Source organism: Xenopus tropicalis, chromosome 3, assembly GCF_000004195.4.
Source record: "Xenopus tropicalis strain Nigerian chromosome 3, UCB_Xtro_10.0, whole genome shotgun sequence".
Classification (NCBI taxonomy): Eukaryota; Metazoa; Chordata; class Amphibia; order Anura; family Pipidae; genus Xenopus; species Xenopus tropicalis.
This window is the reverse complement of record NC_030679.2, coordinates 125,529,640-125,544,120: the sequence shown is the minus strand read 5'-3', so window position 1 is coordinate 125,544,120 and position 14,481 is coordinate 125,529,640. Positions and strand designations below refer to the sequence as shown.

At 41.5% G+C, this 14,481-nt stretch overlaps 1 protein-coding gene across 10 annotated transcripts in view; it reads left to right on the top strand.

The window, feature by feature from the left end:
* The window catches only part of polm (DNA polymerase mu), a 28,235-nt gene that overhangs the window by 731 nt on the left and 13,023 nt on the right, over positions 1–14,481 (top strand). For 3 of the 10 annotated variants that reach the window (XM_031897904.1, XM_031897905.1, XM_031897903.1), the window contains exons 2-12: positions 1,392–1,593; positions 2,360–2,552; positions 4,678–4,779; positions 5,001–5,171; positions 6,656–6,727; positions 6,863–6,983; positions 7,796–7,928; positions 8,406–8,508; positions 11,206–11,463; positions 13,228–13,311; positions 13,508–13,694. In XM_031897904.1, coding sequence (XP_031753764.1) covers positions 1,392–1,593; positions 2,360–2,552; positions 4,678–4,779; positions 5,001–5,171; positions 6,656–6,727; positions 6,863–6,983; positions 7,796–7,928; positions 8,406–8,508; positions 11,206–11,463; positions 13,228–13,311; positions 13,508–13,694 — 1,626 coding nt within the window. 10 annotated transcript variants of the gene reach the window in all.

The window sequence follows — 14,481 nt, the reverse complement described above, 5'->3', positions numbered from 1 at the left end:
AGGGGTAACTGGAAATGAGGCAGCTGTTAGAGAGGAGTATTGGGAAGTGGGGGAACTGATTCAGTGGGACAGTTGAGTATAAAGAATGGGAAGTTGGAAAAGAGAAATAGAGGAGGAGGGGTGAAGTCTGAATAAAAGTATTTGGGGGCACTGGGTAATAAAATTGGAGAAAACTTATAGGATGGAAGGGTGACAGGAGGTGAGAGGGCTGCCTGGAAGTGGGGAGAGGGACAAAATGTGAAGGATGGAATGAAAACGGATAGGGAGTTGAAATAGAGGAGGTTGGGGTGAAGGTTGAGCAAAGGTAATTGGCAGTGGGGGGGGGGGCACTAAGAAGAGAAGCTGGAGAAAGCTAATTAAATAGAGAGAGGGGCAAAAAGGATTCCTAGAAGTGCTGAGAGGATCAGTGGGTGTGGATGGAAAAAGAAAGTGGGATGATGGGGTTGGACATGGTGGTGGGGGGGAGGAAAGTAGCAAAGGTGAGGTATTGGTTAGAGAAGGGTGGGAGGGAGAGGAATTATATTAATGGAAGGGGGTTTTATTTAGAGGAGAGCGGAAGAAAGGAGGTAGGATGAAGGGCAATGGAAGAGATGGGTTATTGTCAGGAGAGGCTGTAGGTAGGGTGGTGTTAGTTGAAAGTGGAGAAGGGCAATAGATAGCAGGAGAACAGTTGGTGAAGGTGTAGAAAGGGTAACAAATGGGAGGAGTAGGGTTAGTGGGAGGCTAAAAGAGTAGTAGATTGAGTTTACAGTAAATGTTTAATGTGATATTGATACAACTCATGTTGCATTGTGTAATTTAGGTAAAATGGATTTTGAAAATGCATATAAAAAGAAAGTTGTGTTCCCTGGGATGATGGGAAGATTCAGCGGGGCTCATTACTACACAGTGGTCAGTTTTACAGCAGAGCAATAATCCATAGCAACTGGTTACATATTCATGGTTTTTACTCTTCCTGCAGCTGGCTGAAGTTTACTAATCACTGAATGGTGGCTGTGAGTTACTGTCCGGGTACTAATTTCCCAGTGTTAGTAAATGAGCCCTAGAGGGTTGAATAATAAAGTGCAGTATAAAGCAGGGAGTTGGTGAGGAGTGGTGTGCATTTCACTACAGGTATTTCTTAAAATATTTTCTATGCGTTTTTGATTCCCAAATAATGGGGATGCCATTAATGGACCTAGAAGTGTGACTGTAGGAAAGTGCCATTGCAGTAGCGCAGGAAGATACATACAAATGACTGAATGCTACCTTTGTGACACACAGGCCTTTTATTGCAATTGTTACCATGGCATCTGTGTGTTTGTAGATACTGACAGTAACATTGTCATGTCATTCTGATAGAATCATTTGCTTAGTGTTAACTGAATGCTCTGATGAATTTAACCCTTAAGGTTTTTGGAACAAAGCAATGTCGTTTATCCCTTTGAAAAGGAGGCGCGCGGGGCCTGTGTCTGAGGAGCCTTTAGATTCTCTTCAGAGTCTCTTTCCAGATGTCTGTCTGTTCCTTGTGGAGCGCAGAATGGGCTCAGCACGGAGGAAATTCTTGACAGGACTGGCACAGAAAAAGGGATTTTGTGTGACACCCCAATTCAGGTACAAGCACCGGTAGTAACACAGACAACTTTTATTCACACTGGGGCTCATTTATGAATATTGGGCAAATGTGCATCTGGGCAGTAACCCATAGTAACTAATCAAATGTTTGCTTTCATTGTTCTATCTACATCTTACTTAAAAATCACTGGTTGCTATAGGTTACTGCCGATGTGCTGGATTACAGGTAATATTGATATGAAACCACACACACATGACAGCAGCCATATAGAATTCATGCCTATAGTGTTTGATGTCATCCTTGTTCAGGAAATCTTCCAAGCCATGCATAGTGTTTGCTTAGCCAAAGTGTTCGCCTAAAGTGCAGCTTTAAAAGTATCAATAGTAATTTGTCCATCATGCACCCATAGCGTTTGGTTGTTAACCATGATCAGTAAACTATATTAACATTTTGCACCTTCTGGGAAACCCCTTGTATAATAATCTCCTGAGACACAGACAACAGTTGGGAGAAGGAGGGGCCAAGGGGCTCTTTAAAATAGGGGGTCATTTACTTTAGTCTGCAAGTTTGTTATAATTATAACTCATGTATAATGTCAGTTATCCTCATGAATATACCATTCTCTTAGCACACACAGGGATCAAAATTTAAACTGCATGTAAAATACTTTTTAACATTTGTTGGTTCTTGAACTTAAATATTGGCAAGGCAAGCAGTGCCAGAAAAGATCCAATTGGCTGCGTTATAAGTACACACAAAATACAATCCCTTTTTAGTATCTTTAATTGAATGTATTCATTGCAGTGACCAAGTGACACATGTGGTGTCAGAACAGAACTCGTGCTCTGAGGTTTTGTTATGGATTGAGAGACAGTCGGGTCAGAAGGTGCAGCCTGGTGGAGCAGAGATGACTCCCCATATTTTGGATATTACCTGGTTCACAGAGAGCATGAGCTTAGGCAAACCTGTAAAGGTGGAGCCCAGGCACTGTTTGGGGGTGAGTCATTGCATCATTGATGTACTATCTATTTCCAGGTATTTGAAAATAATTGCTTTATACGTTAGTGAAAATATAAAGTGTTTCTATGAAGGGTTCACATTCTTTCTTTTATAAATGTTCATATGCACTGTGGCAAAAGTTGTCTTAAGGAAAACTATACCTCCCAAACAATGTAGGTCTCTATAAAAATATATTGCATAAACAAGCTCATATGTAAAATCCAGCTTCATCTAAATAAACCTTTTTCATAAAAATACTTTATTAGTAGTATGTGCCATTGGGTAATCCTAAATAGAAAACTGCCATTTTAAGAAGTAAGGGCCGCCCCCTGGGATCATAGGATTCACAGTGCACACAAACAAGCCAAGGCACACATACATGCTAGGCCCCATCAGCCAATCAATGGGCAGAGTTCTGCCCTTTGCTTCCACACTACTTCCTGTGATAGAGTTGCATTATTTCCTGTCATGTGATCTCTAAAGGAAGCACACAGCCCATCACTAAATGGTGGCTCATGGGAAAGGATGTAAAGGGCAATATTTACTGATATATATATATTCCAGTTTGGCGAGATTATTTAATAGTTTATATCATATTAAGTGACCTATCTGTTGGTTAAGTATTCATTCTGGGGGTATCGTTTTCCTTTAATTATCTGCATATTTATGTTTATAATAAATTTGGGGATAGCATGTATAGTTTTCTTGTCAGAACGACTCGTCCATTGACTTCAAAGAAAGAGTGGCGTCTGGTGGGAAAGTTATTATGAATTGATGCTAACATGGCTTTTTAGGCTAATTCTTTTATACACCATTTCTCTAACCTGTGGTTCACTGGTTAATATGTTAAAGGGGGTGAGCTGTCATCCTGCTAAATTTAGGGACTGTTAGAATCCATGAAAAGATATATATAGAGTGATAGCCTCCGCTTCCCCTGGCACCTCAGACTGCCCTACCCCAGCCTTGCATAACACTGTAGGGCAGGGTGGAAATGGCAAACAATGGTTGCAATTTACCATGCATCCGGGACTTTGCACCCTGTCCTACAGGTATAAGAATTGTGGGATTCTGTTCTTTAAATTAGTACAGAGACCTGCATCCTCCCCAGGAATACAGCACTGCCTGTGTTTGCAACACTGTATAAACAAGAGATATCATTAGGATGCACAAGTTGAGGGAGCGCAGGCCGCAACGCAGTCCCGTACTTATTGCTGGCCCTGTTATAGGGCTGCCTTGCACCCACCAGAACTGCGCTCTGCAGATCTGCTCCCTTGTACATTTTAAAGATTCCATATAAGGTTTCTTAACGCTCCCTGCCTAACCTTTGTTAAAACCCCAGAGTTCTTAATTTTCCAAAAGGGTAGAATAGTCGCTGAAGTCAGTTGTACATTTGTTTGTGTCATTCTTCTAAAGGAAAGAGGCTTTTCAGACCCCACTCTTCAGATACTATGGTGGTGTTAGGGGGCAGTGTAATACTCCTCTCTTTAGCATAAGCTGAATGGATGTGCTTGGTGCTGAACATATTTTATGCCCATTATAATTTAAGATATATCTGAGGTTTGTGTCTTGCACTTAACAAGAAATTAAAACCACTTTCCATGTCCAACCTCCTGGTTTTGCAGAGCCACATTTTGAGCAGGAGTAGCTGGTAAAATAAATTACCAGTCAACAGATAATGTTTAAAAGGCTGCTGCTTAGGGAAGGGAGGGGTGTGTATATAAAGAGTTTTACATTTCTGTTAAAACAAATGAAACTATTTATATAAGGGGGGGTCGGGTAAACAATTGTGCTTTATAATAAATTTGGATAGGATTATGATACTATTACAAGAAGTCAAAAGGGTGTGGTCAGTTATAATGCTGCACTCTTCATAGAAGAAGTGCTTCCTAGGCTGTATCATACACATAACTGAGTGAAATCATTAAGCAAGCACATCGTAGGTGTTTCCAATCAATGAACACAATTCCACAGGAAATATTTGAGATTATTGTGGCCATTTTAAGGGGATTGTGAGGCAAAATGTAACATAGCAAGACTTCTCTTATTTGTGGGAGAGCTACAGTTACATCTGTGAGTGTATGCTCCCTTATATACTATGTTTCTAATAGTATCTCTGCTCATAGGTTTCTGACTCCTCAGTTTCACGTGACAAAGCCACACAGGAGATCCCTGCTTATGGCTGCCAGCGCCGGACACCACTACATCACCATAACAAGGAGATTACGGTACATGGATAAATCTTTTAAAGCAATAAATGTCCGTGTGTGTGCATAAGTACCTGAGCCATTGTACTGCATAGTGTAATGTCAGAGGTGCTGCACTTGCATCACTTTTTTTCATTTTTATTTGAACTGCTGATGTGTTAGGGTGATGACTGGATGTCTTGTATAACACTGCAATTTAATCTTGTGTACTGACATGTTAACAACTCTTGGTACATTCCCAGGATGCTCTTGAGATCCTTGCGCTGTCAGCTTCCTTCCAGGGCTCTGAGGCCCGCTTTCTTGGCTTCACTAGAGCATCTTCTGTGCTGAAATCCTTGCCTTTTAGGCTGCAGTCAGTAGAGGAGGTTAAGGATCTGCCGTGGTGTGGGGGTCACAGCCAAACAGTCATCCAGGTAATAAGGGGCCAGGACACTTGACATAGCCTTTTAGATTAAAAGTTACATAAATAGGAATGAAGTAGACTGAAAAGGTAATTTATGTACCTTGTGCGGAGCACTAATGGGCTGCAAGTGGACCCTCGGGTTTGCTAGTCTTAGGTGTGTTGAATATACAGGCACATTGACCCTACAAAAAGTTTTCCTGTTTAAAGGAACAGTAACACCAAAAAATAAAAATGTTTTTAAGTAATCATAATACAATGCACTGTTGCCCTGCACTGGTAAAATTTGCACATTTGCTTCAGAAATGCTTCTATAGTTTATATAAAAAGCTGCTGTGTAGCCATGGGGGCAGCCATTCAAGCTGGAAAAAAGGAGAAAAGGCACAGGTTACATAGCAGATAACAGATAAAACACCATTGTATTGTACAGAACTTATCTGTTATCTGCTATGTAACCTGTGCCTTTTCTCTTTTAAATGGCTGACCCCATGGCTACACAGCAGCTTCAGTTACTAAACTATAGTAATGTTTCTAAAGCAAATACACCAGTTGCACCAGTGCAGGGCAACAGTACATTATACTGTAGTTCCTTTTATACACTTGGATTTTTTGGTGTTACTGTTTCTTCTTTCAACTGTTTTTTGTTACAAGGAAGTACCCTATAAATATATGCTTAGGCTTTCTTGTACATTGGTATTTTAAAATAGAAAAAGCTGCCACTATGTATATTCTACCTATTGGCCTTTTTTTTTATTTTTTTTATTTAGTACATTTCACCAACTGAAATTGGGAATTTGTTTGCAGTATGGCAGTGGATTAATGCAACCTTTATCTGAGTTCTAAATAAACTGCCAGCCTTGTGGTGCTGCATCAAACAACTATCCACCCTGCACTTTGTGTTAAAATCATTTGCATGTGATCCTTTCCCTGCCAACAATACTGAATGTACATGGCTGGCAAGGAATCAGTGTCATCCATGTAGAATTGTACAATTCTGGGTTGTATTTAAAGGGGTTGTTTACCTTGAATTTAACTTTAAAGGGATATGGTCATGATTTTTATGGAGTACTTAAATTCTAGCTGTAATATTGGTGTGTAGGCGCCATCCCAGTGCATTGTGCCTGAGTCTGAGCTTTCAGAAGGAGCCAGCGCTACACATTAGAACTGCTTTCAGGTAACCTATTTCTCCTACTCCCATGTAATTGGAGGAGTCCTAAGCCAGACTTGGATTTCTTACTATTGAGTTCTATTCTGTTATCTACTAGGACCTGCTATCTTGCTCCTTTTCCATTGTTCTGCTGATCAGCTGCTGGGAGGGGGGGGATATCACTCCACCTTTCAGCGCAGCAGTAAAGTGTGACTGGAGTTTATCAGAGCACAGGTCACATGGCTATGGCTAAACCCCATGTGACATTTCAAAATTAAATATAAAAAAAAGCAAGTGATTTCGATTACCATTCTAATGGGGACATTTGTTGCTGTTTCTTAATTCTTCAGGAAATACTGGAAGATGGAGTGTGCAGGGAGGTTGAGACAGTGAAGAACAGTGAGCACTTTCAGAGTATGAAGGTGGGTTTTAAGGAAACTGTTTTATGTGAATTAGCCAAATAAATGCAAGGCATTCAGCCCGATCAGTGTTTTCATGCTGGGTGATAATCAGTGGCATATATTGTCACCCCAATATCACCATCTCCTTTCTTCTAGGCACTCACAAGTATCTTTGGTGTTGGAATACGCACTGCAGACAAATGGTATCGGGACGGAGTACGGAGCTTGAGTGATTTGAATAACCTTGGAGGGAAACTGACTGCAGAACAGAAAGCTGGTGAGAGAAAGCTTCATTTACTGTTGGATTGAATAGATGTTTTTTGTGATATAAGGTGTGGCCTTCAGCTCTCTGGCACAGACTTCCTTCTATTGTGTAAATCCTATTCAGAATCTGCACAGAATTCTTCTCAGCCTGTCATGTTCTTAAAGGAACAGTAACACCAAAAAATTAAAGTGTTCAAAAGTAATTGAAATATAATGTACTGTTGCCTGGCACTGGTAAAACTGAGGTGTTTGCTTCAGGAACACTATAGTTTTATATAAATAAGCTGCTGTGTAGCCATGGGGGCAGCCATTTAAGCTGGAAAAAAGGAGAAAAGGCACATAGCAGATAACAGATAAGACACCATTGTATTCTACAGGGTTTATCTGTTAGCTGCTATATAACCTGTGCCTTTTCGTCTTTTGAATGGCTGCCCCAATGGCTACACACAAGGGTTTATATAAACTCTAATAATGTTTCTGAAGCAAACAAACAACTTTTACCAGTGCAGGGCAGCAGTACATTATAGTTTAATTTCTTTAAAATATATAAATTTTTTGGTGTTACTGTTCCTTTAAGGAACAAAGAAGAGTTGCACAATAATGCTTGAGTTTGATTGGTTGACAAACGATTGTGGTAGATCCACAAATCCTGGCGGAGAATTTTGAGGGCTCATTATTTATACTATTTACAATGGGGGGTGGTGTTGGCCATATTGAAGAAACTTTGCCTCCTGTTGTGGTTGGCCCTGCAGTATCTAAGTCTGACTACACATTGCCCTCCTCCCAGAATTTAGACAGCACTGATGTAAGGTGTCTCTTTTGCAGGACTGCTACACTACACAGATCTACAGCAGTCAGTAACAAGAGAGGAAGCAGGAACAGTGGAGCAGCTTATTAAAGGAGCATTGCAGAGCTTTGTCCCTGATGTCCGGGTCACCATGACAGGCGGGTTCCGCAGGTACTAAATCGCAGCTTGCTTTGCTATAGTGGACATTATTGCATGCTAGGACATGATTATACTGTTAATTAACCCACAAGGCAAACTGAGATCTAGCAATCCTTGCATTTCCATGTTGTGAAAATCCACCATATGGCAAACACCAGTGTGGCACGCCAGGAACAGATTTATGATATAACCTGCTCCCCCATTACCAGATACTGGGCCAGAGCCATAAAAATGCTAGAAAATAATATTGTATTTACTGCTAGATTGTGTGTCTTGGAAGTTCAGTATGATTTAATAACTACAAATGTATCCAGAATAAGATGACATACATTGTGCTTTATGGCATTCATAGAGGAAGCAATTGGTCACTTCCACAATCCATATAAATATATTTATATTCATAATTATTTGTTTAGACAAAAAGTGCATAGTGCTCTAGATGCACTTTTATTTACTTACAGTCTAAAACTATTACTTCTTCCCTTGCAGGGGCAAGCAAGAGGGACATGATGTGGATTTCCTCATTACACATCCTGATGAAGAAGCATTGAATGGGCTTCTGAGAAAAGCTGTGGCGTGGCTTGACGGCAAGGTAAGGTGGCAGGATGTAATGTATTGAAAGATGGCAGAAACAATAAATGAGGCCTGGGCATTTACGTTGGGTGGTGTTGCCCTGATATAGATAGATACATCCAGTAACTGTTTGGTTCAAGGTACCTCAGTGTACCTGCAGCATTTGTCAGCAGATTAGTCTTAAAGAGCTTATCACAACTAAATATAGCTGAGATAAAAACTGCTTCTGTCGCCCCCATCTGTGTTAAGGCCAGTTTTCTAGATCTCACTGGACTGATATTGGTCTAATATTCAGTTAGGCCGCAACTGTGCTTGGCCAGATAGGTCAGACCGCATTTATAACTTTATCAACTTTGAGTACTGCCCATTTCATCTCTAGTGCAATTTTTTGTCATTGAAGGGGTTGATCGCCTTAAAATTACATTTTAGTATGATGTAGCGCAATGATCCCCAACCAGTGACTCAGGTGCAACATGTTGCTCACCAACCCCTTGGATGTTGCTTCCAGTGGCCTCAAAGCAGGTGCTTATTTTTGAATTCCTTGGGGGCAAGTTTTGGTTGCATAAAAACCAGGCTGCCAGTCCACATAGGGGCTGCCAAATAGAGAATAACTGTTCTTTTTGGCACCCCCAGGAACATTTTTCATGCTTGTGGTGTTCTACAACTCTTTTTATATTTGAATGTGGCTCACTGGAAAAAAAGGTTGCGGACCCGGATGTAGAGAGTGTTGTTGAGAGAGTTTTTGTCTAAAAACTATAAACTGTGTTCTATAGAATGTGAAACATCGTCTGCCAAAATTGTATTGGAATATCCTGTACAATTTTGTATCTTGTAAAATGTTTGTTCACACTTAAGGTAGCCATACACACTGATATTGTTAATCGGTGTCTGTATGGTGGGAGATGAGGTGACCAATATCAGTAAAAGCCTTGGACATCAGGTGTCCCGAACATTGTTATGTTAATGCTGAATCGACAGAGAATCGACAAAAGAATTCCTTTGTTTTTTACCTGCATATCTGACCATTCAGCTCTTAATGTTAGAAGAGTGGACACACAGTCTTTCTTACAACCAGTGGTATATGGCCACTTTTAAAAGCTTGTATTTAATTTGAGGTTTAATGGCCATTGTAATAGACATAGCTGCAAAGCAGAATTTCTTTGTTACACATGAAACAATCATTCTCCTCCAGGTTCTACATTTGAAACTGCTTTTACCCTGTTTGGAATGACCCTCTGTTTTCCAATGAAAATCTTTTGCATATCTGTACAGTGGATTGTGCAGAGGGCATTTACATTGGCTGTGTATCATTTCCTGTTTACCCTAGCACATTGTCATGCTTCATTAAATGCAGTATTAACATGTGTGTGTAATGCCACAAGAGATTCGTAGGTCTCAACCCCTCAGGTACCATACTACTGATCCAGGAGAAGTTACTTTGCATTTGTTCATACAGTATGCTAACGCATTGAGAGCTATGTGGCAAGCTTTCTTTTCTTTTATATAATATCTAGTTCAATCCCTCTTTCAACTAAATAACTGGGATTAAGGGAGGGATATCATTAGAGGGGTTGTTCACCTTTAAATTAACTTTAAGTATGACATAGACATTGATATTCTGAGACAATCTGCAATTTTTTTAAAAAAAAAGTTTTTTTCAGTTATTTAGCTTTAACTATTACTATTTTTCAAAAATAATTTGTAGCTTGTTTATGCATTGATTTGTGAGCTCTTATATAGCAACAACTAGCACACTCACGCTGCGTGTCACACATTTCACTTGACCTGATTTCAGCGTTATTTTTTCATTTTGCTTACTTTAAAGAAATGTTTATTTATAAAAATAAAAAAGCATTGGGCAAATACATTTAGTTTCATCTTGGTAATGCCACCCTATTTAACCAGAACCTCCCCAAGAGCACCCCCCCCCCCCCCCCCCCCCCATATCTCCTCATCCACATCCAAGATATTTCTTTCTCATCTTACATTTGCTTTAGTTGGAGGATTAGATTTTCATCCTGTGCAGAAGCAGGATAGGGCCTTACTAAGGTCTTGTAAATGTATATACATCAACTAATTCAATCGGCCTGCTAGGAAAATGGGTCTGCAAGGCATGTCTGAGTGGTACGATGTGCCCGTTGAAATTCTTCCCTCAAAGTATGAAATGATTTAGTATATATTATCTGCAGTGGGTCCGGGGCTGCCACCTCGAAAGCCCCCCACCCTGGCCACGGAGGCCCCCACCATCACAAGCCATTTTCCCCAACGCATAGCTCCAAGCTGCAATCCTTCTCTCTAGCACCTTCCTTCTCTCTACACCATATACTTCCTCTTCCTTGCTGCTACCTGCCTGTGGCCGCTACAACTTACTCTTCTCACAGGGCAAGAAGCATGTTGGGGTGTTGGGAGCCTGCGAAGGCTGGGGCTCACTGGGTTTTCTCATGGTGTCCCACTGACCCAGTGCAATGCTGACATGTTATGTCCTTCAGTAATTAGCGATGAACTCCTGAGACAGTTGTTTGCAGTAAACATATTAGGTTGAGCAAGCAGACTCATAACTCGTATCCTATTGGTGAGGAGTTCTTGTGCTCTATCCAAAAATGATTGGAGTGAAGAAAAGTAATGTTATGGGTGCAGTATTAAATTGTTCCCCCTTTTGTTGTCCGCTTAGAAACATTAAGGAGTATTAGTTTAACGGACTACTCTAACGTTTCAGGGTTCCGTTTTGTACTACCATGTAAGGGCACGGTCTCAGAACTTTTCAGGATCCAATACTATGGATGGCCATGAGACGTGTTACTCTATTATAGCCCTTCCAAACGTTTGTCCCGAGAAACCAAGTCCAGATGCAGAGAAGATTGAACCGGATCTGGATAAAAATTCCTTGCGTAATTGGAAAGCCGTCCGAGTGGATTTGGTAGTCTGTCCTTACTCAGAATATTTTTACGCCCTCCTGGGTTGGACTGGATCAAAGGTCAGTATGATTGTGGAGCTGAATGCGATTGAAAGGACAAGGAAAGTCTAAGTCACTTGGGGGTGCCAAAATGTTAGGCACCCCCAAGTGACTTAAATCGCTTACCTTGTACCCCGGGCTGGTGCCCCTGTTAGGAGAAAACAGCACCAGCCCGGGGTACCTGTAGCGAGCGCTTCCTCCTTCCTATTCGTGCTGCTGGCAAATGTCCGGGACAGGCGCATGCGCAGTAGAGTGAAAGGCCGACTTCTCTGTTCAAAGTTCGGCTTTTCACTCTACTGCGCATGCGTGCGCAGCGAACAAGGAAGAAAGAAGCGATCGCTGCAGCTACCCCGGGCTGGTGCTGTTCTCTTTGTACAGGGGCACCAGCCCGGGGTAAAAGGTAAGTGATTTAAGTCACTTGGGGGTGCCTAACATTTTGGCACCCCCAAGTGACTTACTTTCCTTCTCATTTAAGTCCATAAATCGGAGAAAAGAGGAATCTGGATCCTTCTAGGTGTATTTCAAGTATTTGTTTTTCTTTTGTTTAAACGAGTCCAGAATTCTACTAATTATTATTTACAGAAGTTCCGAGTTGTCAGATTGGCTGTAACTCCCCTTTTCTCTTGACTGCAGAACATCATGGGCATCTAGAATCTGGTGGGATTAACAGAGCCAGTGTTGTAAACTCAAAAATCACTATCACTATCCACCTATTCCTGACCCCTGCTCCTCCTGTTGTACAAATACTCGCCTGGGTTACTTTGGTTCAGAGTACACAGCTGCCATCTTTTTGTTCCAGGCATTCCCTCTGCAGTCCAGGGCAGGCACATACACAGTATAAAACTTAGGAACCTACTATACCAGGATGAATTGGCACAGGGCATACTTGAGAGCAGGCAACAAGATGTTGCAAAAATACCTGGGCTAGGGCATTTTAAGGAGGAGGTGCACCAGTCTGTGGTGCAATATTAGTTTTTTCACTAGGGGAATGCCTAACAAATTGCATCCCTAACAATTATTCTTTTTCTTGACGGAATGGAGAAAATGAGCTTCAATTGATGCAACAGTGTTGTACAGGCAGGTTCGGGCCGACATCTGCACATCAGAAGCAGGTCATAGAAGGTTCGGGCTTAGTGTTCATACCCTGCAGGGCAGCACTGTAGTAGGCTATAGGTTCAGGCCAAGCTCTTCCTGAATTCCTTGCCAGTGTCACATCATTCCCTTCCCATGGCGCTGGTGCAAGTTTTCTTGCGGGTGATGTGATGTTCCAACCTGTTTAAAGTTAGCTGTACACATAACAATAAAAAATGTTGGGTATGTGTGCCAGTGGGAGCAAAAATGTCACAGGATTCCCATCACTGTTGCAAGTTCTCTTGCGGGTGATGTGATGTCCCAACCTGTTTAAAGTTAGCTGTACACATAACAATAAAAAATGTCGGGTATGTGTGCCAGTGGCAGCAAAAAATCACGATTCCCATCGTTGGTGCAAACTCTCTTGCTGGTAGTCCAAACCTTTCTTAAGTTAGCCATGCGTGTACCAATAAAAAATGTTGGGCATGTGTGCTGTTGGAAGTAAAAGTGGACCCCCCCCCCCCAAAGAAAATGTGCTTTCCTTGTTCTTGTCACTACGTATGATACCTGTCTGAAAAATATGAGGCTTCCAGCTTAGTGTTTGTACCCAGCAGGCAGCATGGAGGCGTTCTACTCTGAGGGGTGCATACTTTGCACTTCTGCCCCAAGATATGTTAACTTTAATGTATCCATTTGTTCTCTCCCCTCCCACAGCACTTTGAGAGAGAGTTAAGGCGCTTCTCACTTCATGTCAAGAAAATGTCTCTAAACAGCCATGGACTCTTTGACATTCAGAAGGTGAGCCGATGCTTAATAATTGGGAGCAGTAAGCTGAATTTTATGACAAGGGGGTAGACTTTTTTTTTCCTTGTCAGACTAAAATATGTTACAGTAACTATTTCTATATAAATGTGTTTTTACACTAATACAGTTAAATCCTTGAGGCGTTACTCTTGCTCTCCACACTAAGGGACTGTCCACTTCTTTCTTCAGAAATGCCACCACCCTGCTACATCGGAGGAGGAGATATTTGCACATCTTGGACTCCCATATGTGCCGCCCTCCGAGAGAAACGCCTGACCATAGGACAATAGAAGCTTCAGGGATAGATCCATTTGGCCACACAGCTGCTCATAAACCTCTCCATATGGGAAAGGCGACACCACCAGCCAACAATGCAGGTATTCATGGGAATACAGAATACATTGTAGTCCTTAAGCTCTTCTTTTCCTGATGCCTATACAGTGACTGGTGTACTGGCGATCTGATCATGCTTGTGTGTAAAGTTATTTACTAGAAGACTGTGCAATGAGGTTTAGCCCGTGTACTTAAGTTAGCAGGTCGTTGGCCTGGTGTGGGGCCCAAGCAGCTCAGAGAACCACTTGCATTTCATTTGGATGCATGGGCTGATCACTGTGGTTTGGCTATCCCATTGTTTGAAGGCTACCATTAAATGGGTAGTTTACCTTTAACATTTTTAGTATGTTATAGAATGGCATACTTGTGACAACCTTTTCAACTGGTGTTTATTTTTTATGACTTATAGTTTTTTGAATTAATGTTATTGGCCGCCATAAAACATTTGGGCACATTATTCCCATGGCGAGGTGCGAGTTCTTGCTCAGGTGATGTGTTCCAAACCAGTGTAAAGTTAGCCATACATGTACCGATATTTAATGTTGGGTGTGTGCTGGTGGGTTGACCATCTCAGCTGATGTACATGTACTGTAGATAGCAAGTCAGTTCATTGATTGGCCTGGTTTGAAAATATGATCTGCCAGTGTATGGTGGGTCGGCAGAAGTGATAAGGCAGCATGAAAGCGTTCCATTCTGAGGGGTGCATATTTGTATCTTTGCCCCAAGACATACTAACTTTAAATTATTGTGCATGTTGGCTCTCCCTGACCTTTTTGTTGTATGTGCATTTTGATTTGTGGAGACCAATGACTGGCCTGGTTCTATAGTGAG